Source organism: Gossypium raimondii, chromosome 10 (assembly GCF_025698545.1).
Source record: "Gossypium raimondii isolate GPD5lz chromosome 10, ASM2569854v1, whole genome shotgun sequence".
Taxonomy (NCBI): domain Eukaryota; kingdom Viridiplantae; phylum Streptophyta; class Magnoliopsida; order Malvales; family Malvaceae; genus Gossypium; species Gossypium raimondii.
Genome location: NC_068574.1, coordinates 60,012,635 through 60,038,074, shown reverse-complemented (window position 1 = coordinate 60,038,074; position 25,440 = coordinate 60,012,635). Strand labels below are relative to the sequence as shown.

The following is a 25,440-nucleotide window of genomic DNA, read 5'->3' as shown; positions in this document are numbered from 1 at the left end:
TGTGCAAGCGATGGCGAACGGAGAAAACTATACTGTAATAGGCCAATTTGCCCAGCCCATTTTGTAAAACCAAATAAAAAAGAAAAGAAAAACAAAATATTTAAGTTTAGCCCAAATGTCCATTTACACAGCCCAATTACAATTAAAAAAAACTAAACCCGATCCTAAGCATCTAGCCCAATAAATTAAAACCCTAACCCAAAACCTAATTCGGCCCAACCTAGCCCAAAATATTCCCAAACCACAAACCCTAGCCTTGACAGAACCAAAGAAAGATCGTCGTCAAACCTGTGGCCTCTTCCGCTCGTCTTGCGCACTCACAAGCGTCGTCTCCTCCAGTTGGCTTCCGTACACGCCACGTCCACCCTCCGTATGCAGTACCTGCAAATAAGAACAGAAAAACAACGCAGCAGGAAAAGAAAAAAATATTTTTATTTTTATTTTGATTTTTCAGATTTCATTTTTTTTGAAGGGGGCTATATTAAAAGAGAGAGCCCTTTGTATTAAAAAAAGAAAAAAAGAAAAGGGAAGAACACAGGCATATTGTATCAAACATGAAATCAATACAAAGAAGAAAAGGTTTTCTTTTTTCCTTTTTCGATTGGGTTCTTTTTCTTTTCCGATTGTTCATCTTTCTACTTATGTTTTGCTATTTACCGCACATACATACGCGAAGCAAATAAAAGAAAAAGGAGGGAGTTAGAACACGTACCTGGTGACCGGCCTTGTGCTCTCTCCGTCGCAATCGGAGTTGTGCATGGGGTTCGGAAGGCCACTGTCGATTGATGTAACAGAGTGGCGCTGGAGGAGGTTTTTTTTTTTTAGAGCCTGCTTATAAATGACAAAGAGGCTGATAATTTAGGGTTTTTGGTGGCCTTTATGTAGCATACAAAACGACACCGTTTGGAGTCTGACCAGTGGTTCCAAAACGGCACTGTTTAAAGGCCTGTGACCCGCGCGGTGAACCGACCCGGGGAGGATCCGCGCGTCTTCCAACACTTGGGTATATTGCGCAAAAGGCCCTTCTGCCCTTGCATGATTTTTAAATCGGTCCTTTTTATTTTTTTTATTTTTTGCTCTGCATTTTGATATGGTGTCATTTTGGTCCGCGTCACTACGCTGCGTTTCGGGGAATGGAATAATTTCCAATCTGGCCCCCCTTTGATTTGGCGAATTGCAGTTTGGACCCTTTGTGTTTTTTAAACTACATTTGTGGCCCGTTAATTCTATTCTGACTGCAGTTTAGTCCCTCTTGCGTTTTCTAATCACTTCATTATTTTATTATTATTTGCTATTATTTTTTATTATTGTTATAATTATCATATTTGATTATTAGTTCTATTTACCTATATATATACATGTGTTACTTTATTATTTACTGTTTTTATTATATATATACATATGTAATATATATATTATTTAATTTTAAACTATATACACATATATTTTATACATATATAACTTTCGTTAAAATTATTTCTACCTCACATACATTATGTTGTTGGTTTGGTATTATTTTCTATTTAGTATGTAATACTTATTTAGGTTAAGTGTATATTATTTTGTATGTTATATTTTATATGTTTTTAACTCTATTTTTGAATTTCCTTTTGAAACTCTCACATATATACATATATATATATTATTTGCTATAAATTTATTTTCTCACACGATTTATTAATGATCATTCCCATCTTTTATGCTATTTATTTCTTAAATTATTTTTAAATTTGTATGTTTTATTTATTTTTATTTATGTTTATGTAAATTGCCTAGTTTCAATTAGCGTCCTATTACTTGCCAATGTTGGTATTCGATATATGGTTGAGATAATTATTGCTATGCTTGTTTAAATTTATTTATTGACTATTCATTATTCATTAGTTTACATTTTAATCTCGAATTATCTTTTTCGTTATGCGTTATCACTCCATCACACTTTATTCGTTTAAAAGGTTATGTCTAATATCATTTAATATCAAAAACATTTTTATTCAAAAAGCTTTCAAAATAACGCAACACCCGGAATTTGGGATCCCCGAAAAGATTGTGTCCTAACTTACTGGATTCCAATCTTCCTCGGGATCTAAGAGACCGAATATTTCTTTTTAATTAAAACATAAATAAAAAGCTCATACTCGGGAATTCGATGCGTGGTGTCCTAACGCATTGGATATGACATATTGTTTTCTTGAGACGAGGATTTTTCTAACAAATGAAAATAAGGGCAATATTCGATATTTAGGAATTTTGTGAAATCGAACCCTAACTTACTGGGTTTTGATTTTCTTATTTGACCTAAATAATCAAATATCCTTCTCAAAATGCACAGGTTCTAAAAGTCAAACTTAATTTTGAGGATTTGAAATGTTGCACTCTAACTTACTGAGTATGACAATTTATTTCCTTGAAGTAAGTGTGACTTATTATCCAATTCATTTTATTCAAGATAAAAGGATCATATTTTAAAATCTTTTCAAAGTTTTGACACTAAGACATTAAACAATCAATTCGGTACCAATTTTAGGCGTTACGAGGGTGCTAACCCTTCCTCGTGCGTAACCGACTCCCGAACCTATTTTCTCAAAATTCGTAGACCAAAAAATCATTTTTAATGGTGAACCGATCACACCTCAATAAAAGATCGGTGGCGACTCCCATTTCCATTTTCAAAGTCGATCCCTTTTTTTTAAACATGAAGGTAGTTTCGACATATACAATAACGATTTTAACTGTTAAGTAACTTAAATAAAAATTTCGAATAATTTTATTACTATTTTATAACTTTATGAATTCGAGTGACAAATATGTAATTCAACTAGTAGTTTTATTTATGGTTTTGAAGTCTATATTATTTTCATTCAAGCTTTTGTTTATTGTTTTGAAGGTTTTATTTGGTGTAATATTTTAATTATGCTCAACAATTTCAATAATATTAATTTACATTAATTGCATGAAATAAAAATTACTTTTAATGAAAAATAAATAAATAAAATCATTAATTAATTTAGTTTAAATGGGTGAATTGAAAATATATATTAGAAAACATAAATAATATTATAGCCATATTTTCTCTTAAAACTTAAAAAAATTAAAACAAAATTAATTTTCCTATATATAAATTTTAGCCCCAATAAATTATAATACAACTTTTAAATAAACTCTTTAGATTTTTTTTTATTTTAACAATTTGTCAAATTCGAAAATAAATATCACGACAAGCACTTAAAAAAAAGATAGAATGTATTAATCTCAAAAAGAAAGGGAAAGTCATTAAGAATATAAGAAAGTGCGCCACACATCCTGTAACACCCCTAACCCGTAGTCGACGCCGAAACAAGGTTTGAGCATTATCGAACTTATAAGTCAAATAATCACAAATGACGTATATATTTATCATTCGTATCAAAAACCATTTAAATACATTTAGACAGTCCCTAATACGAGCCCTTAAGGCCCCAAATAGACATTAGAAGTGATTCGGGACTAAACTGAGTTCTCTACAAATTTTAAGAAAACATGAATTTTTTTCCAAAACCCTAGACTCTCAATCATATTGCAAATTAGCCCCCTAATTAGCTAACTTAAGTTACAAAGGTTCCAAAAACACAAAAATCAACATAAACAACCACCAAAATAACTTACATGCAAGGGACTTTGTGGCTGAAAATTCAAGCTTTCCTATGCTCTTAGTTTGCTGAAATTTTCGGTTGAGAAAGAAGGAGGAAGATGACCCCTTTGGTTTTATTTTATTTAATTTAACTTTAGTCATCAAATTACCAACCCTTACCAACTTTGACTTTTCATGATTTTTACGCCATGCACATCCACTAACTCAATTAGTGGTCTAATTGCTCAATAAGGACCTCTACTTTCACATTTTATGCGATTTAGTCCTATTTCACAAATTGAGCATACAAACGGTAAATTTTCTTAAGGAAATTTTTATACCATAATTCTAACATACTATAGACCACAAAATAATATTAGAATAAATTTTATGACCTCGGATTTGTGGTCCCAAAACTACTATTTTGATTTCATCGAAAATAAGTCATTACAACTCTCCCCCCTTAGGAATTTTCGTCCTCGAAAATCTTACCGAAAAATAGGTTAGGGTACTCTTTTCTCATGGTTTCCTTAGGTTCTCAAGTAGCCTTCTCAATCCCATGACGATGCCAAAGAACTTTTACTAGAGCTATTCTTTGATTCCTCAACTCTTTGATCTCTAGTGCTAAAATTCTAATCGGTTCTTCATGATACAACATGTTAGGCTGAATCTCAACCTTGGTTGGAGAAATTATATGCAAAGGATCTGATTAGTACCGTCATAACATAGATACATGAAACACATTATAAATCTTTTCCAACTATGACGGTAAGTCAAGTCGATAAGCCACTTCTCTCGATAATCTCATACGGTCCGATAAAACGCAGACTCAACTTTCCTTTACGACAAAAACGAAGAATTCTCTTCCAAGGCGATACTTTCAAAAACACTTTATCTCTAACCTGAAACTCAACATCTTTATGCTTCATATCCGCATACAATTTTTGTCTATCAGAAGAGGCTTTCAAAATGTCACAAATCACTTTCACCTTCTTTTCAATTTCTTGGATCAAATCAACCTCGTGTATCTTTTCCTCATTAAGATCGGTCCAGTATAATAGAGTTTGGCATTCACAACCATATAAAGCTTCATACGATGCCATCTTAATGCTCGATTGAAAGTTATTATTTTATGCAAATTCAACCAACGATAAATAGTTTTCCCAATTACCTTGGAACTCTAAAACATAGCAACATAGCATATCCTCAAGAATTTGAATTACTCTCTCAGACTGACCATCGATTTTGGGATGAAATGCAGTGCTAACATGCAATCGCGTACCCAAAGCCTCTTACAATTTCTTCTAAAATCGTGATGTAAATCATCGATATCTATCTGAAATGATGGATACCGGTACTCCGTGCAATCTCATAACCTTAGAAATATACAACTCGACTAATTTGTCTAGAGAGAAGCCCATACGCATCGGAATAAAATGTGCGGTCTTCGACAACTGATCAACAACAACCTAGATAGCATCTTTCCTTTTGGGAGACAGAGGTAATCCTGATACGACATTCATCGTAATTCTATCCCATTCCACTCCGGTATCATCACTAGTTGCAGCAGTCCTGAAGGTACATGATGTTCGGCTTTGACTTGTTGACAAATCTAGCATTTTGATGCAAACTTGAAATGTCACGTTTCATACCTAACCACCAGTACATCTATTTCAAATCACCATACATCTTATTGATCCCCGGATGAACAGACAAGCTACCACTGTGAGCTTCGTGTAAAATTCTCTGTATGAGCTCAGGATTCTTCGGCACACAAACTCTACCTCGAAACAATAAACAATCATCGGATCCGATTTGAAACTCTAAATTAATAATTGACTCGCACTGTGCTCTTTTAGCTTGCAAATCTTTATCACATTTCTGAGCCTCACAAATTTGTTGTAAAAATGTCGATTTAGCTCTTAACTCAGCTAAGATTGAACTATCATCAGATAAATTCAACTACATGTTCATCGCTAGTAAAGCAAATAAAAATTTTCTACTCAAAGCATCCGCGACTACATTCGCTTTTCCCGGATGGTAATCAATCACTAGCTCATAATCCTTCAACAATTTGAGCCATCTTCGCATTCTCAAATTTAACTCTTTCTAGGACATCAAATATTTCAAGCTTTTGTCATCAATAAATATATGGCACTTCTCATCGAACAAGTTTTGCCACCAAATTTTTAATGCAAACACGATTGCAACCAACTCTAGATCGTGAGTCGGATAATTCTTCTCGTGCATCTTTAATTGTTTGGAAGCATACGTTATCACTTTGCCTTCTTGCATTAAAACACATCCTAAACTGTTCAACGATGCATCGTTGTAAATTACAAACTCTTTTCCCGACTCCAATTGAACTAAAAAGGCACTTCGATTAATAGTGCTTTCAACTGATTGAAACTTTGTTGACATTTCTCAGACAACTCAAACTTTACATCTTTCTATAATAATCGAGTCATCGGTGTAACTATCATTGAGAAATCCTTAACAAATCTTCAATAATAGTTCGCTAATCCCAAGAGACTTCTGAGCTTGGAAATATTTCTTGGTGGTTTCTAGTCAACAATCGCTAAAATCTTGCTCGGATCAACTTGGATGTCATCTGCCGATACAATGTGTCCTAAAAATCCAACTTGTCGAGCCAAAACTAGCACTTGGTAAATTTAGCAAATAGTTGTTTATCTCAAAAAGCCTGTAATATAATTCTCAAATGCTCGGTATGTTCAGATTCGTCCCGAGAATATATCAATATATCATCAATCAACACAACAATAAATTGGTCCAAAAATGGTCTAAATATATGATTTATCAAATCCATAAACACCGCATAAGCATTAGTTAATCCAAATGGCATAACAAGGAATTTATAATGCCCGTACCTAGTCATGAATGTAGTTTTCAATACATCTGAATCTTTAACCCGCAACTGATGATAACCGGATCATAAGTCAATCTTTGGAAATATTGTTGCTCTTTTCAACTGGTCAAACAAATCATTAATCCTCAGCAAAGGATACTTATTCTTAATCGTAACCTTGTTAAGTTGTTGATAGTCGATGCATAATCTCATTGATCCATATTTCTTCTTTACAAATAGAACCGACGCATCCCAAAGCGAGAAACTCGGTCACACAAAACCTCTGTCCGTTAACTCTTGCAACTGAGCTTTCAACTCTTTCAACTCTTTCAACTCTTTCAACTCTGTTGGAGCCATCTGTATGGAGCTATCGATATTGGTGATGTTCCCAATACTAACTCAATAGCAAATTTAACTTCTCTGATTGGTGGTAACTCGGATAATTCTTCTGGGAACACATCCAAATATTCATAGACCATCGCACTGATTCAATCTTTGATTCTGACACTTTAGTATCCAGTATTTCACATACTTCTGTGCTAATATCGTCGATATCACGACAGGTAAACCACTCAAATCAATAGATTCAATACAGAGAATCTCATCATTCTGTCATTTCAACTCAATAATCTTTCGTTTACAGTTCACAATAGCGTCATGCAGAGTTAACCAATCCATACCCAAGATTACATCGAACTCATCAAACGGTAAAAGCACCAAATCTGCTGGAAAATTGTAACACCGAGTCATCAAAGGACAATTCTTGTAGACCTTATCAACTAGGACATACTGACCTAATGGGTTCGATACTTTAACCACAAATTTAGTGGACTTTACAGGCAAACTCTTACTAGACACTAATTTTGTACATACGTAAGAATGGGTTGACCTCAGATCAATCAAAGAAGTTACATCAGTATTATAAAGAGAAAAATTACCGGTGATAACATCTGGCACTGACGCATCTTCATGAGCACGAATGGCATAAGCTCGGCTGGTACTCGTGCCTCCAATCTCACTGCGATATGCGGTATCCTCGACTACCACTCATATTTCTCGTGTTTCGAGGTGGTCTCCCTCTAGAAACTGTATCGCTCAACCTCACGGTTTGAGCTTTTTCTTTCTCAAACTTCTCAGAGAAATCTCCAATGTAGTGGTCGAATGAACCACACCAGAAACATACACCACTCTTTACCCGACATTTGCCATTATGTGGCCTATTATAGTGTTTGCACTTGGGTTTAGCATTTCTAACACTACCCACACTAGCTACAGATGTAGCCTAGGGTTTAAAACTGGAGTATCTCTCATCTCTATCTTGACTAAAATGCCCCACAAAATAGTAGGTCAATAATGACGTTTTTAGATTTCTTTGACATCGATTGTTGAGACTTCCCTTCAAATCTCTTCTTTGAACTTCTAGCTTCAAATTCGACTTTGATCTTCTCTTTGCTAAGTTCCTCGACTTTGCAAGCTCTTTCAACTAAAACTACAAATTCTTTCACCTCAAGTATCCCGACTAAAAGTTTGATGTCTTCGTTCAACCCATCTTCAACCGTTTGTACATAATTGTTTCCGTGGAAACACATTCTCGGGCATACTTACTTAATCGAATGAACTCTCTTTCATACTAGGTTATGGTCATACAACCCTACTTTGACTCTAGAAATTTCTTGTGTTTTTGGTCAAGAAATCGCTAGCTTATATATCTTTTTCTAAACTAGGTCTGAAAGAATTCTCACATGACTCTATCTCTCGGCACTATGGATATAGGGTATTCCACCACTGATAAGCTGAATCTCTTAGAAGGGACACAACACATTTAACACATTCAATTGGCATGCAAGATAGCTCATCGAAAACCCTGATTATATTCTCTAACCAAAACTTAGCTCTCTCAAGTTCATCATCAACTGTAACCCTAAACTCTTCAGCCCCATATTTTCTAATTTTATCCACAGGCAGTTTGTTCAAACATACCGGTTCTGAGACTTGAGGAGCCATGGGAACCAATTGGGGGTAAGGTGGGGGTGGAGGTTTCTAAGTAGCCGGATTTGTCCGAACATACTCAGTGAACCACTCGTTCATTAGGCTTCCTTAGCCTTTTTTCCACAACTATCTGACATGGGTCTAGACCCAGACAAAGCTGCCCCTCAAACTGAGGCCGGCACGTTACTTTCAACATCATTAGAATCTACTCGATTGGGATCCATTGCTATATAAAAAAAAACACAATTTAAACTTTTAGGAGATGTCACACTATCACAAGTTAATAAATGACATGTATAGCTAGACTTACACCCACTACGTTAGTCCTAGAATCGACTAAATCGTAACTCTGATACCAATAAATGTAACACCCCTAACCTATAATCGATGTACTTTTATTATTCATTTTAGGAACATATCTCAATGATTATATCTTTTCGTTAGCAAGGATATGTTGAATAGTCCTAATTAAAGTAGGGTTAGTTTTTTCAGGCTTGTTATCGCTAATAGTTACTACGACCTCGAGACTATCAGAATAAATGATAACGTCATCATATCCTTATTTTTTAAATATGTGTAAGCCATTTAATATCTCCCAAAGCTGTAGCTACAACCGAACATTTCTCCAAAAGCGATTATAGCCCAAAATCCTATTTCTCTTCCCATCACATATTACTCCACCTACAAGCTGAAAGACCAGAAATATAATTAACAACACCTTCAATATTAAGAAGAAAACCCATACTTGATTCCAAACATTCAGAAGATTGCTGCAGATCCATCACCAAGACTTTATTATTGATTGAGGAGTATTACTTTGCCCAACTGTAGGAAACCTTAATAATTTCCTCTAGATTCATTGATTTTCCTTAGAAGATGAACATGTTACAATTTTTCCAGATGCGCAAAAGAATTATCCCAAAAAGCAAGCCCAGACTAAATCTCTTGTGTTATTATCTGATTGGTCCTATAGATTCGAGAACAACCATTCCAAAATATTACATTCAAAGAACTGTATATTTTAATTGAGGGAAATGATTTGAGTTCAAATATCCTTCGCACATGGACAGTCCCTAAGAACATGTAAAACATCCTCTGTATGGTGACCACAAAGATGACACGACTCATCATGACTAATTCCTCTTCAGGCCTTTTCATAGAAAATTAAAAGTCTTTACTTTAGGATTATCCAAATGAACTATCTAACTCTTTAAAGTCCCGAAATATTTTTATCATTTGTATCAAAAACCATTCAAATACATTTATACAGTCTCTAATAGCCCTCAAAGCCCAAATAAACATTAAAAGTGATTCGAGACTAAACCGAGTTCACTACGAATTTACATCACAACATGATATAACAAACAAATTCAATCAACCACCTTAAAACATACCCAAAAAATCATTTATACATATTTACAAACCAAGTATACCAAAATAAGCCAAATCACATGGCTATACGTATAACCAAAACAACATAAGACATATAGGGCACATTAACCAAAACACATATACATGCCATTTAACCCAAAATGTAAAGTCTAAGTACCAAAATAGAGTTTGATAGTGCGACGCGATTTTCGATGATTTTCAAATTGAGCAAGCTTCCAAAATACTACAAAACATGAACAAATAAATAGAGTAAGCAATTAAGCTTAGTAAGTTCGTAATTCAAAGAATAAAACTTACCATATAACTACAATTTAAGGTAAATAACTCGAAATGTAATTCGATTCAATTTGGCCTAAACCTATCATACAACCCATAATCAAGTTAATCATGTATTCACATAAATCCAAAAATCATTTATGAATTCATCAATTTATCAAATTCCCTGTACATGTAACATGTTGCTATATAGTCATATATCAAATATCAACCATTTCCATGCAAATACTTGTACTTGTCATATCAAACTTGTATAATGCCGTAATAATACTATGCCCATTAAACCATCTAAAATATCGTAGGATATGTGGGTGGTACACACGAAGTGTACTGAGCGGTAAACCTTCAATTCTTCCACATGTGTGCTCATACCAGTAATAAACATTAAGCTCATCCGAGCTTAATATCAGTAAGCTCTTCCGAGCTGAATAACTGTAAGCTCTTACGACTTGAGATTCGGTAAGCTCATACGAGTTGTGGTGAGTCCGTAACACATGTAGGGTCTCAACCAAAATCGGTAACCCTAATGACACGTCATTTGTGTCATACGAATTTCTATGGTTCAAATGGGGCCCGTATTTATAGTACTATATTAGTTATACATTCCATATATATATATATATCATAATTATTAAATTCACATACATATAATTCAATTAAAGCATGTAAATACACAATGTGATTATACGAACTTACCTTGAATTAATACGGAGTAAGTCGACCATTCAATCCACTACTTTTTCCTTTCCCCGGTTTAAATCGAACATGGGTTTTCTTGATCTATATAATATCAAATTTAATTAATTTAATAATTACTCTATTCAATTTAGTCCAATTTCATAATATGGAAAATTTACCATTTTGCCCCTAACTTTTGACTTCTTTACAATTTAGTCCCTAGGCTCATAAAAATGAAATCCATGCAATTTCATCTATACACAAGCCTACCCAATTTTCATATATACCTATATCAGCCCATATATTTCACAATTTCACACATTTAACACATAAATTTCACATTTCTCATTTTATCCCCAATTGACAATTTCACTTAAAATCCTTTAATAAAAGTTGTTTATTTAACAATCAAGATTCATTTTCTTTCATTAAACTTAAAAAACAACCAATATGATCTCATGGAAAAACCCTAGACTTTCAATCATATTGCAAATTAGCCCCTTAATTAGCTAGCTTAAGCTACAAAGGTTCCAAAAACACAAAAACCAACAAAAACAACCACCAAAATAACTTACATGCAAGGGACTTTGTGGCTGAAAATTCAAGCTTTCCTATGCTTTTAGTTTGCTAAAATTTTCGGTTGAAAAAGACGGAGGAAGATGAACCCTTTGGTTTTATTTTATTTAATTTAACTTTAATCATCAAATTACCAACCCTTACCAACTTTGACTTTTCATGATTTTTACTCCATGTACATCCACTAACTCAAATAGTGGTCTAATTACTCAATAAGGACCTCTACTTTAAAGTTCTATAGCTATTTGACACCTTTAGCTAATAGAACACAACTTTCGCATTTTATGCAATTATTCCTATTTCACAAATTGAGCATACAAACGGTAAAATTTCTTAAGGAAATTTTTATACCATAATTCTAACATACTATGAACCATAAAATAATATTAAAATAAATTTTATGACCTCGAATTTGTGGTCCCAAAATTATTGTTTCGATTTCATCGAAAACGGGTCGTTACACATCCAATCACATGTCTTTTGGGAAAAGAGTAATGATCCCATAGCAAGTGGTATCAAAGCAATCCTTGATTGCCCAATTTCACAATAAGCATCTCAGAAAGTGGGATGACATAGTGAATCAACTGTGACACAATAGCTTGTGACTAAGACGTCACGAGATTGAATGGGAGAGAATGTCACACCAAACACTTTAAAGTAGGCAAGATGCAATAATTCCACATTGGAATGGAAATGGAAAATAAGGTCATCGAGAATAGGTACATGGGCATAGCTAAAGGGGCTAACAGGGGCCTTAATCCCCCTAAATGAAATTTTTTCCATGTAGGTCTTTTAAAATTTTTAAAATTTTAAATTATAAGAGATAAAATTATACGTTAACCCCCTAAAAATGATAATTTTTTTATTTAATCCTTTAAAAATTATAAAAATATAAACTATTAAAAATAAAGAAATTACATTTTTATCATTATAAAAATTACAAGTTAATTTTAGACATGAAAAAGTTTTCTAACTTCACTCTTGGATAAATAAGAGGCTAATTGGTTTCCTAAAATTATGATAAATATATCATTTATTTCTTCACTTATAAATTAATACATTCTTCTTAAGCACATAAAACTCAAAAAGCCCCTCAAAACAGATCATCCAATTAGATGGAGGAGCAGGATCGATCCTCTCAATCCCGTCCTCCACATGTCCTCATCTTCCCCCTCCCATTACAGGGCCATATAAACTCCATGATTAAGCTAGCTGAACTGCTAGCTATCGCCGGCTTGAAGCTGACTTTCCTCCACTCCCACCACAACCATGAACGCTTGGTCAAGTTCAACAATATTGCTGCCCATTTTGAAAGATACCCAGGGTTCCAATTCAAGACCATAACCGATGGTCTCCCTCTTGATCATCCTAGGTCAGGGAGATGGTTCCTTGCTATGTTTGAAGATACCATGGAACTTAAGATGAAGCAAAGTTTGAGAGAGGTACTTGTGAATAGTAGCCCACCAGTAGATTGCATAATTGCAGATGGGTTTTCAGGCTTTGCTCTTGATGTTGCAAAGGAGCTTGGAATCCCCATTATTTTTTTTCGTACCAGCAGTCCTTGTTGTTTCTGGGTTTATTATTCTATCCCTGATATAATCCAAGCTGGGGAGCTTCCTATCAATGGTAAATCCACTTCTTTCTCATCAAATTTGTTTATTGTACCATGTTTAGCACTGTTTTTAACTTAGAATAACACAAAACCTTAAGTCGAAATGATTTGACAAGCATGTTGAAGAAATTAACGAGAAAGACATTTGGAATATTCCTCTTAATTAGGCGAGTTGATTTGGTTTAAGTTGGATTAATTCGGAATTTAAAATTTTTAAAAAATTTCATGTTTGAATGATTTTGAGTTTCAATGGGTTCTACTAATTTAACTTTTAAATTCGAATTATTTTTGGTTATTTTGTTTTCGGGTCACTTTAGGTTAGCTAGCTGGGTTTTTTTGTGTCGATTTTCAAGTAGAATCATTTCAGGATTGTTTTATTCTGGTTTAATACTTAAGTTTGGACCACTTTGGGTAATTTGTTCCCGTGGGTTTTAAGTTCGAGTCGTTTGAAGTTGTGATCATGTTTGAACTTAGATCATTTCGAATTTGAGTTGTTAAATTTCTATGATTAAATAAATTTGAATCTGATATGAGTTTCATTTAATTGGGTTTGTGATCATTGACACTAGTAAATGGGTTTTTGTTAAACAATTGAAGGAAGTGAAGACATGGACCGGCTAATAACGACAGTGCCAGGCATGGAAACTTATCTTCGATGTCGAGATCTTCCTACTTATTGTCGAAAACTGGACTTTGAAGATTCAATTATGAAGCTAGTCGTAAAACAGACACGAAAGAGCCTTCAAGCCGATGCCTTGATACTCAACACCGCCGAAGAGCTCGATGGGCCTATACTATCTCAAATACGCACCAAATGCCCTCGTGTCTATGCCGTTGGACCCTTACATGCTCAATTAAACACTAGACTCAATGCAAAACATGGAGAATCATATGATCACATCTCGAATACACTTTGGGAAGTGGATAAAAGCTGCATCTTTTGGCTCAATAAGCAACCGAATCGATCTGTTATCTATGTAAGTTTTGTTAGCATTACGAGCATGTCAAGGGAGCAACTTGTTGAGCTTTGGTATGGACTTCTTAACAGTAAAACGAAGTTCTTGCTTGTTGTAAGGCCAGATTCCGTGATTGGAAAAGATGGTGAAGGGGAGGATGTTGTAATGGAGCTTATGGAGAAGAGTAAGGATCGAGGTTACATTGTAAATTGCGCACCACAAGAGGCAGTCTTGAACCACCCGGCCATTGGCGGGTTCTTTACGCATAATGGATGGAACTCGACTTTAGAGAGCGTTGTCGCAGGGGTGCCTATGATTTGCTGGCCTCAGTTTGCTGACCAACACGTGAATAGTAGGGTTGTGAGTGAGGTGTGGAAAATAGGGTTGGATATGAAGGATGTATGTGATAGCAAGATGGTGGAGAAAATGGTAAATGATGTGATGGTGGATCGAAAGGAGGAGTTTGCAAAATCCGCATCTGAAATGGCTAAGGTAACCAATCAATGTGTTAATGTTGGTGGGTCTTCTTATAGTAATTTGGACCATTTAATTGAAGATATTAGAATAATGAGCTTTAAAGCTCACAAAAAATGATAGTTTCTTTAGGAGAACTCCCCTTCGATAGTAGCATCAATACATCCCCCGGTAAACAGAATAGAATGGGAGCTGACTTTAATTTTTATTTTTTTCTTAAAAAGTGGAAGCATTATAAGATGATTTTTTTTTTTACACTGCGAAGCGGTTATAATAATTATTTTCCTTATTCCTCCCTATCCATTATATAAAGTTACCATTTTACCTTATATATTTGTTGATACAATGAATAACAAAAGAGGAAGATAAGGAGGAGTTCAAGATGGTACAATGGAAGCCGATTCACCTAAAGATGTAAAGAGCTGAAACAAGAACAAGAAGATAGGCTGACCAAGAAGACAATTGCTCAGAGTAACTCTAAGGTGCTGAAAGAATGATCTTTTTGCATCATTCCTTAGAATATTTCCTCTTGTCCACTGGTATGACATGGCGGATAAACATTCAATTCCGCTAAATGTGTAAAGGGTATTTATAGGCGTATACCATGATACCTTATCAGTATAATATTATTGTGCCTAAATGGACTCCTTCTCATATAAAAAGTATGTTCATACTAGGAGAATGTTAATACTTAAAACGGGTAGATGGCACCCTCCGAGAGGAACGGGTGGTCTGTCGAAACGTCACTTCAAATGAAGTCAACAGGAGGTCTACGATGCATCTGATATTAACATGTGTTCAAGTAACGGAGAGGTATAGCAACATTAAAAGAGTAAAAATATAAAAATATGTTTAAATCTTGAATTACTTAGTCTCGATTTGGTTATTTCTGACAACGTTTTCAAAATTGAACCAGTGATCAAATCGATCAGACAACCGATTCCTAATTCAGTTGGTCCAATTAATTGGATCAATCGGTTCAATAGAAAATAAATTATAAATATAAAATCCAATTTTTTATAAATTTTGAAATCTCAAAGTTTTGTAAGTCCACTTTAAGACTATATGTAGCCCATTGATTGAAAATCTGTAAATCCACTTTTAAAGAATTTAAAAGTTACTTGCAAATATGCAACTCATCTCTTTTACTCTTTAGACTTGTAAACTTCTCTTCCACTTCCTTTTTGTCATTCCCTCTTCTCATTTATTCTAACTATTTCTTAAAAGATCGGTTTTTTTCTATTCATTTCTTCTTCTCAAATACTCAAATCTCTTTGGTATCATTTCAAATCTCGGATTGTTCTTCTTTTCCACCAAATCTTAGAGGCAAATCTGATTGTAACATGGTTCACAAGATAGGACTCAAAAATAAAATAAAAATTGATAAAAAAATTAATTAAAAACATAAAAATATAATACTAAATAAAATATTGGTTTAATCGATTTTTTCAGGTTTCTAAATCCCGTTTAATTGGGTTTTAATTGGTTCATAACAGTTTGCTTGTTATCCATTTTAATAAGAAGTGTTGGATCGTCAAATCTATTATTTTTCAATCCAGACAATTTAACTAAATCAATACAATTCGATTTTGACAACATTAATTTCTCATTGCTAGTTACTAATATACGAAAATTAAGATAAATTAATTGCTAGAGAAATTTTCCTTTTTACTTGGGAGGGTTGTTCCAAGTAATCAAAATTATGTTTCAATTTCTTTTAAAGAATTATGTTTAAAATATTAAAATAATTAAGAAAAATCAAAATGGAACAATCGTATGGTAAAATGAGAATGGATATATTTAATAAATTATAGAATTAAATATTTATGATGGAACGAAATGGATAATAAAATAATTAAGATTTAACAATATTTGCTAGGTGTTGTTACATTTTCATCCCAATGGAGAGCAATGTTATGTTGGCTTTAATTTTTGGACCAACAATTGAGAAGTTTTTTTTCAGAAATGGTGCATGAAAGTGTCAGTGAAAATGGGTAAATTGGTTGAATCTAGGGGTGAACATTCGATCGGATCGAATCGAATCGAATCGAAAATTTTCGAGTTAATCGAGTTTTTGAATCTCATTTTATCATCCTAACTTTATTTGAAGTTTTCTCGAATCGAGTCGAGTGAGATAGAATTCGAATCGATTCGAATCAAATATATTTGCTCGAGCTAAATTTTAAAAAATAATTTTGGGTCCCTGTAACCATTGTCACCCATCGTAATAAAATTTGTCCACCTTAATCAAATTTTTTATTAACTTTCATCATCTCATAATTTATTTATTAATTTTTTATATATTGGTTAGCTTCTTTGCTTCCTTAGTTGTTTCAATTATCTTCAGATTCTTGTCACTATGTATTTTGGAATTAAAAATATATTAAATGTAAAAATATGATTTTTTTAATAAATGTTATTTTAAAAATAAAATGTGAAATTGATACCAATATAAAATTTTGAAACGAATATTTTATGGCATAATTAATAATTCAATTTTAATATAAATATTTAATATGACTAAACAATTCAATAATATAAGTAATATTAAATGTGAAATTCAATTTAATAATATAAATAGTAGATATAAATAAAATTATTACTATTTATGTTTAGTGATTTTTTTTTTGGATAATTTTGATTTTTTATTTGAGAGTAAAGGGTGAGAAGTAAAAGTTTAGGGGAAAAATAAAAAGTTTTGGGGGATAAAAGTTTGAGGGAATGTAAATAGGGGGAGTAAAATTTTGGAGGGAAAATATTAAAAAAAAATTGGAGGGGGGAGGGTTTGGGGTAGATGGGAGGTGGGATGGTAAGGGAATAAAAGTTTTAGGGGAAAAGTGAGAGAGCGTAAAAATTTTGAGGGAAAATAAAATGTTTTGAGGGTTTTTTGGGAGTAAAATTTTGAGAAAAAGTAAATGGGAGAGTAAAATTTTGGTGGGAAATGGATTTTGGGTAGATTGGGGCCCGGCCCCGACAGCCCGCCCGAAATATGGGAGGGTTTGGGTAAAAATATAGGCTCAAAATATGGGCTTGGGCAAAAAAACGAGGCCGTTTAGAAAACAGGCCGGGCCTCGGGCACAACTTTTTTGGCCCGGGCCTGGCCTGATATAATAAATATATTTATTTTTTTAATTTTAAAATATTTTTAAAATAATTTTTTTAATTTTAAAATATTTTTAAAATACTTTTTTTAATTTTTTAATTTTAAAATATTTTTAAAATATTTTTAAAATACTTTTTTTATTTTTTATTTTTAAAATAAATTTTTGATATTTTATTAAAAAATGGGTCGGGCCAGGCCGGGCCCAGGCTTATGATCTTTTCCCGGGCCGGGCCTAGGCAAAATTTCAGACCCATATTTCGGGCCGGGCCCGGACCCAAATTTTTTATGGGCCCGACCCGAACCCGGCCCGGCCCATGAGCACCTCTAGGGGAGAGGAGTAAAAGTTTTGAGGGAAAAGTAAAAAGGTTTAGGAGTTTGGGGTAAAAATGTAAAATATTATAGTTTGATATTCGAATTATTCGAATTATTCGAGTTATTCAAATTTGAAAACTCAACTCGATTTGAACTCGAAATTCGAAAATAAAAATTCGAGTTGATTCGAATAACTCGATTAACTCGAATAACTCAATTCGTTTAACTCGAATAACTCAATTCGTTTAACTCGAACTTCAATTTTTTTTTCAATTTTTTCGAGTTAAATCGAGTTTTGCTCACCCCTAGTTGAATCATATAACAGTCTCGGTGGTCGTTATTATTGTAATTCTAATAAAATCATGTTGTAATAAATAATTGCAGTCACGTGACATCCAATAATATGGAATCTTTCTGATTTCTTTTTGCAAGTTTTAAAAGTATGAGTTTGACAATGTTGTCATTAATTGCAGGCTGATTTGATGCAAATGCATTAATAATCAAATAAATTGTGTCTAGTGCTCCCAGGGTTTTTTACAAAATTATTATAAAAAAATAAAAAAAATAACCAAAATATTATAACTTTTTTTATTTACCAAAATATTATAATTTTTTTTATTTACCAAAATATTATAAATTTTTTTTATTTACCAAAATATACCAAAAAATAGAAAAAAAAAACCTGACAACAGCCTGATCAGGCCAATCACATTGGCGGCACCAATGGTGCCAAAGGACTAAAATGTAACTATCTGCAGTTTTAATGACCTGACGTGCAAATTTACCATTTTGAATTTTGGAAGTGAATTGCTACTGCTGTGCGTGTGGAGCGTATTAAAATTGAAATTTAGCTAATTGTCTTCTAAGCCCTCTTTATTTATTATTTTCTTTTTATTCTCCTTCAACTCACTTTTTTATTTAATAAACAAGCCCTCAACCTATTTTTGTAGTTAAATAAGCTCTTAAGCTATGATTTTTACTCATAAAAGCCCTTTATTTTATTATTAAAGTAAATATATTTTACCTAAAGTAAAGCTATTTAAAAAGTATAAACTAATTAGCATTTTATGTGTTATTTTGGTAATTTGATGAGAATAGTTTATTAAATAAAAATTTACTAAATTTGATGAGAATAGTTTATAATTATAATTTATTTTTTCTATTTGGGTTACATTTATGGGTGATGTATTTTATTTATTACTTTTTTAATTTCAATAAAGCATGTATGGTATTTCTATTACTTTTAATTCTAATTAAGTAATAACTCTATTTTAATTTAATAAACTATTCTCATTTAATAACTCTATTTTAATTAACTTAATTTTTTAAATTAAAATAAAGTTATTAAATGAGAATAGTTTATTAAATTAAAATAGAGTTATTACTTAATTAGAATTCTAAGTATCTTAATTATCACTTAACTAATATTAGATTTAATTAAAAAATTAATAGAAATACTAGGCATGCCTTATTGAAAACCAAAAGTAATAATAAACCGATCACCCATAAATGTAACCCAAATAGAAAAAATAAAATATAATTATAAACTATTCTCATCAAATTTAGTAAATTTTTAAATAAACTATTCTCATCAAATTACCAAAATAATACATAAAATGTGAATTAGTTTATACTTTTTAAATAGCTTTACTTTAGGTAAAATATATTTACTTTAATAATAAAATAAAGGGCTTTTATGAGTAAAAATCATAGATTAAGAGCTTATTTAACTACAAAAATATGTTGAGGGCTTGTTTATTAAATAAAAGTGAGTTGAAGGGGAATAAAAAGAAAATAATAAATAAGGAGGGCTTAGAAGGCAATTAGCCACATTTCAATTTTAGTGCGCCCCACACGCACAGCAGCAGCAATTCACTTTCAAAATTCAAAATGGTAAATTTGCATGTCAGGTCCTTGAAACTATAGATAGTTACATTTTAGTCTTTTGGCACCATTGGTGCCGCCAATCTCTTTGGCACCTTTGGTGCCGCCAATGTGATTGACCTGATCAGGCTGTTGTCAGGTTTTTTTTTCTGTTTTTTATTTTTTTTGTATATTTTGGTAAATAAAAATTTTATAATATTTTGTAAATAAAAAGTTATAATATTTTGGTTATTTTTATTTTATAATAATTTTGTAAAAACCAAAGGTTTCATCTTCCGTAACATCTTAATCTCCATAACGGCTATCAAACATATATAAAATTTAATCATTTAAGAGGGTTATTTTTGTTAGTACGTATGCAATTTTACTATTCATTTTAGAAACATATCTCAATGATCATATCTTTTCGTTGGCAAGGATATGTTGAATCATCCTAATTAAAGTAAGGTTAGTTTTTCAAGTTTGTTATCGCTAATAGCTATTATGACTTCGAGGTTATTAGAATGAATGGTGACCTCATCATATCTTTGTTTTTAAGCATGTGTAAACCATTTAATATGTCCCAAAGCTCGCAGCTACAACCGAACACTTTTCAAAAACGATTATAGCCCGAAATCCAATTTCTCTTCCCATCATATATTACTCCACCTGCAACGGAAAAATCAAAATAGAATTAACAACACCTTCAATATTAAGAAAAACCCATACCTAATTCCAAACGTTCAGAAGATTGTTGCAGATCCATCACCAAGACTTCATTATTGACTGAGGAATATTGCTTTGCCCAACTATAGGAAACCTTAATAATTTCCTCCAGATTCATTGATTTTCCTTGAAAATGAACAGGTTACGATTTCTCCATATGCGCCAAAGTATTATCCCAAAGAAGCAAGCCCAGACTGAATCTCTCGTGTTATTATCTAATTGGTTCTGTAGATTCGAGAGCAACCATTCCTAAATATTACCTTCAAAGAATTATTTATTTTGATTGGGGGAAATGATTTGAGTCCAAATATCCTTCGCACATGGACAGTCCTTAAGAACATGTAAAACATCCTCGTATGGTGACCACAAAGATGACACGACTCATCATGACCAATTCCTCTTCAGACCTTTTCAAAGTTAGTTAAAAGTCTTTGCTTTAGGATTATCCAGATGAACTGTCTAACTCTTAGAGGGCCCAAAATTTTCCAAACGATTTTTCAAGTGTCATCCTTTGGATTCCAAGACTCCTCCTTTAGCATCTAATATGTGCTTTTAACTGAGAAGACATCGGTAGTAGTTTCGAACCAAGAAAGAGTATCTACCCCCACTGACTCTATGGGAGGTGGAATGCTAATGATACGTTGGACGACTTCTTCTGGCAACCATACCCGAAATAAGTCAAGGTTCCATGTACCATTTCTATTACCATCTCATTCACTTTACAATTAAAATAGATATTCACGTGACTTGTTACATGATTAATTAAAGGTCTCACGTTATGTACCCAAGCATCCTCCCAGCAACGAATGGTTCGTCCATTACCCACTTACCAAATCATATTATTATGCAGTAGAGGCCAAACCTTGGCCACAGATTTCCATATAAAGGAGCATATATGTCTCATGATACAATCTGCATAGTCCCATTAATTCCATAGTTTTCTCTGAGAACCCTAACCTATAAAGCTTTAGTCTTGGTGATAAGGACTGTAACTAATTTTTATCATGAAGGTTTTATTTTGATCACACAGACAATGAAACCCAAGACCTTTACGTGATCTAGGTTGGCAAATGGAATCCCACCCAAGTAAAGTTATTTTCCTTTTTCCATTAAAAGCACCCTAGATGAATTGCCTTGCCTTTTCTTTGATTAAATCACAAATACCCTTCAGAACCAAAATAGATTGCATGAGATAGCTCAGAATAGTCAATATAACCGTTTGTGCTAAAGTGACATTCCCTGCAAAGGAAAACTTTTTAGTGTCCCAGCTAGATAAGCGATTACGAACTCTTTCCATCAAGAAATCCAAAGTGTTTTTTTTTTTTTGTAACTCTTTAATGAAAAAGAGGGATTCCTAAATAATGCCCCATATCATTAACTTCTTGGAAACCAAGGATACTATTAACTCCCTCCTTAAATATTCCTTAACACCAGTAGAGTAAAAGACATTAGTCTTCCTAGCATTGACCTTATGACTAGAAAGCTCACAAAAGTTATCCTGAAAATTTTTAAGAAAACCACTGTGCTTCAAATTAGCTCTATTAAAAGTCACTAAATCATCTGAAAAGAAAAGATGTGAGAAGTTTGGCCCTACACGTTATAACTGAATAAGGCTTCACTCTTCTGACAAAATAGTCGAATGAAAGTGATGCCCCAACCACTCCATGCAAAGGACGAAAAAGTACGGAGATAGGGGCAACCTTGAGAAATTCCCCTTACAAGCTTGAATTTGGAAGTTAGAGCTCTGTTCCACAAAACCTACATGGTAGACGTCGAAATAACATTCATAATAACCTAAATAAAATAAGAAGGAATACATGCTGCATGGAGTAAAGCTCCTACGAAGTCCCAACGTACACGATCATAAGTTTTCTCCAAATCAAATTTGACAACCATCCATTGGAGATTCTTCTTAGTTTTCATAGAGTGTAAGACTTTCTGTGCAGTGACTACACTATTAATGATATTTCTCCCCGCTATAAATCTGGCTTGCTCTTAACCAATGATCTTCGGAAATATACTTTTAAACCTGCTTGCGATGACCTTAATAACCAACTTATAGTAAAGATTAATGGGTCTAAACTGCAAGAAATTTTTAAGATTTGGAACTTTGGGGATTAAGACAATAAGAGTGTTATTAAATTTTGAGTCAATAATTCCACCTTCAAAAATCTTCCTCACCCACTCACAGATAGCTCCTCCTATATTATCCCGCTGAGTCTGAAAGAAAAATTATCCCACTGAGTCTAAAAGAACAACACGTGAAAACCATCACTTCCTGAAGCCTTTAGTTAAGCCATATTAAAAAGGGTCATATTGATTTCTTCATTAGAAACAGCCCTCCCAAGGAAATCAATATCCTCTTAGTTAATATTCGAAAAGCCACTTAAAAGTAAATTCCCTACCGGGCCAAGAGCCTCTCAATAAAGATTCTGAAAGAATTTACCTACTTATATTTTAAGGACAACAAGTTCAAAGATCCACTCCCCATCTAAATTACATAAAGCAGTAATTCTATCGAAATTCCTTCTCTAAATTGTACGTTTGTGAAAATACTTGGTGTTATGATCCCTCACTTTTAACCACTCGCATCTCAATTTTTGTTTCCAAAGTATCTCCTCATGATAAAGAATATTTTTAAACTCCCTCGGACCTCCAATTCACACTAGGCTAGAGAATTAGTGCCAGACAGGTCCATTGCTCGTTGTAAATTGGATAGCTTATAGGTTAACTATAAACGCATTTATTCCAATATTTGAGTTTATCAATGAAACCAGCTATCGTACTTAGCGTATCTCCATAAAAATCCAATTATCTTTTACAAATTCTGAAAAATTTGGGTGTTTAAACCATCCAGCTAAAAATTGAAAGGGTTTATCGGTAGAGAGATTAAAGTCTGGGCGAAGTTTCAGAAGGAGAGGCTTATAATCTGATTTGATTCTGTGAAGGTGAGTAACCAAGCAGTTTGGAAAAGACTCTGTCCAAGCTTCATTTCCCAAAGCCCTATCCAGTCTCTCAAAAAGATTACCCCAACGCCAAGTATAAGGAGGACCCTAAAAGCCCAGATCAAGAAGTTGATCCTTATCCATAAAATCACCAAAAAATGAGCATTTACATCCTTTCAAATGAAAGCCATTTTTTTTCCAAATAGAGAATGGCATTAAAATCACCAATGGCCAGCCATGGATAATACCCACACAAAATAGAAAGACTTAAATCTCTCCACAATACTTTCTTTTTCTGTCTATCAACACTGTCATAAATAAAGACAATAAATATCAATTGGGATTGGAGAAAAGAACGAATAAAAGGCCAAAATAAATTGAAGGTGATTACCAATCACCTCTAGATTAATTGAATTTTTCCAACCTAACCAAATACCATCAGAAAAGCCAATCGCTTCCACTCAATGGGATTTTTCAAAACCCAATTTAGTAATGATAGCATTGGCTTTATCCCCACTAGCTCTAGGCTCAAGAAGGCTGACAATATCCGGCTTATAATGACTATTATATTCACCAAAGATACGTAGGAATTTATCATTCGCACACCCCTACACATTCCATGATAGAATAAAAATATTATAATAAAAAAATTTTCAAAAAAGGGAAAAATAACTTACCTTAGTGACGACCGGTTACAGAATTATCCAGTCGCTCTTCTTCTTCCAACGACACGTCTTTAACCAGTTGCATCTTATCCACTCCTCTATAGATAAGTTGCTTTGTCCCTTCCCTCCGAACCACGAAATAAAACCCTCTCTGACCTTCTTTTTCCTTTAGATTGTATATATACTATAATAGTGAGACATCAGGCCATATATCCCTTTACCCACATTTGATTATGAATCCAATTATCAACCACCAAGAGCTCCCAACTAGCTGTCTGGGTGCCAACAATAAGAATTCAGCAAGTTCATGACAAACTGGTGAAGAGGCAAGAGAAACTATGCCTCCAAGAAATACAACGGCAGATAAAATCTTGGCATTCCCCCTTCGTAGTTTGGCCTAAGCATGAAGCTGAAATAATGCTTCATATCCAAAATGCTAAATTCATATTTATGATGCCTTTGAATAAGCCCTCTGCACTTTAACACCCTTTGCATTTCCCGTTCTATGGTAATACACCTATACTCTCCACGTGCAACCATCTCATCTACAACGTTCTACTCTTCAAGGATTTGCCCTTTATTACTCAAAGTCGTTGTAATTCCCCTAGGAACTATTTTCGTTACCTTATTTTCAATGGTTGGAAAACTTACCCCTACCCCTTTGCGATGAAACTCTACCCACTCTTCCTCCTTTCCTTGAAAGTCTAGCCATGTTTAACTTGTCAAAACGGCGAAAATGACGATGAAAAGTTAAAATTTTCAAATTGCAACCACCAAAAAGGAACTCCAAATAGCATAATAGCAAGAAAACTTTAAAACTCTAAAATGACAAAAGTAATTTCAGGGAAGACAACAAACCAGATTTATAGAACTCTTTAGCATATTTAAACGCACCATTTTGAGAAAAGTAGCCATAACCAAGGCATCTAGCCACTTATGTAGTGTCAAATGCTTCATATCATGGCCACTTTTCTTCAAAAACTATGCATTTATGACAGTTACTCTAGAATAACTCTAGTGCTTCTTTTTCTTCTCCGATAGAGTAAGTTATTTCCCACCATCAGATGCTCAATTAAAATAATGTCTCACGGAAGGCTACTTTGTAACCTCCCCATTCAACTTAGAAGGGCAATTGTTATACTTCTTCGCCATTCAAACATGTGTCAGCATCAGAAGTAGCGTTGACATCACTGATAACCCCATCTGAAACTGTGCCTTGACGGACTACCTGCTTGGATTAAGGTAGTACTAACATCTTGTGCTATTGACCACCCGTTCTCAACACTCTTGGGTAAGGCCATCCACTCTCTTCAAAAAGGACCAGCCACCCACTTTTTAGGTCCTCAAATGTAAATAAGATCATGTGAGAACCACTTGAGCGTAACAACCTCAAACTA

The 25,440-nt window shown here is 33.5% G+C and overlaps 1 protein-coding gene and 1 long non-coding RNA gene across 7 annotated transcripts in view; one reads left to right on the top strand and one right to left on the bottom strand.

Annotated features, from left to right (window-relative positions):
* Positions 1 to 12,948, bottom strand: part of LOC128034138 (uncharacterized) — a 47,048-nt gene extending 34,100 nt beyond the window's left edge. For both annotated transcript variants that reach the window (XR_008190245.1, XR_008190246.1), the window contains exon 1: positions 12,804 to 12,948. This is a non-coding gene — a long non-coding RNA (uncharacterized LOC128034138). The remainder of the gene's footprint in view (positions 1 to 12,803) is intronic.
* Positions 1 to 15,091, top strand: part of LOC105777208 (7-deoxyloganetic acid glucosyltransferase) — a 49,245-nt gene extending 34,154 nt beyond the window's left edge. For 2 of the 5 annotated variants that reach the window (XM_052622927.1, XM_052622924.1), the window contains exons 2-3: positions 12,830 to 13,013; positions 13,597 to 14,669. In XM_052622927.1, the coding sequence (XP_052478887.1) occupies positions 12,830 to 13,013; positions 13,597 to 14,549 (1,137 nt within the window). In that variant the 3' untranslated portion in view covers positions 14,550 to 14,669. Of the gene's footprint in view, positions 1 to 12,460; positions 13,014 to 13,596; positions 14,670 to 14,788 lie in introns of those variants that run through there. The other 3 variants (XM_012600330.2, XM_052622925.1, XM_052622926.1) reach the window with 3 other exon arrangements.
* Positions 15,092 to 25,440: the final 10,349 nt, after the last annotated feature.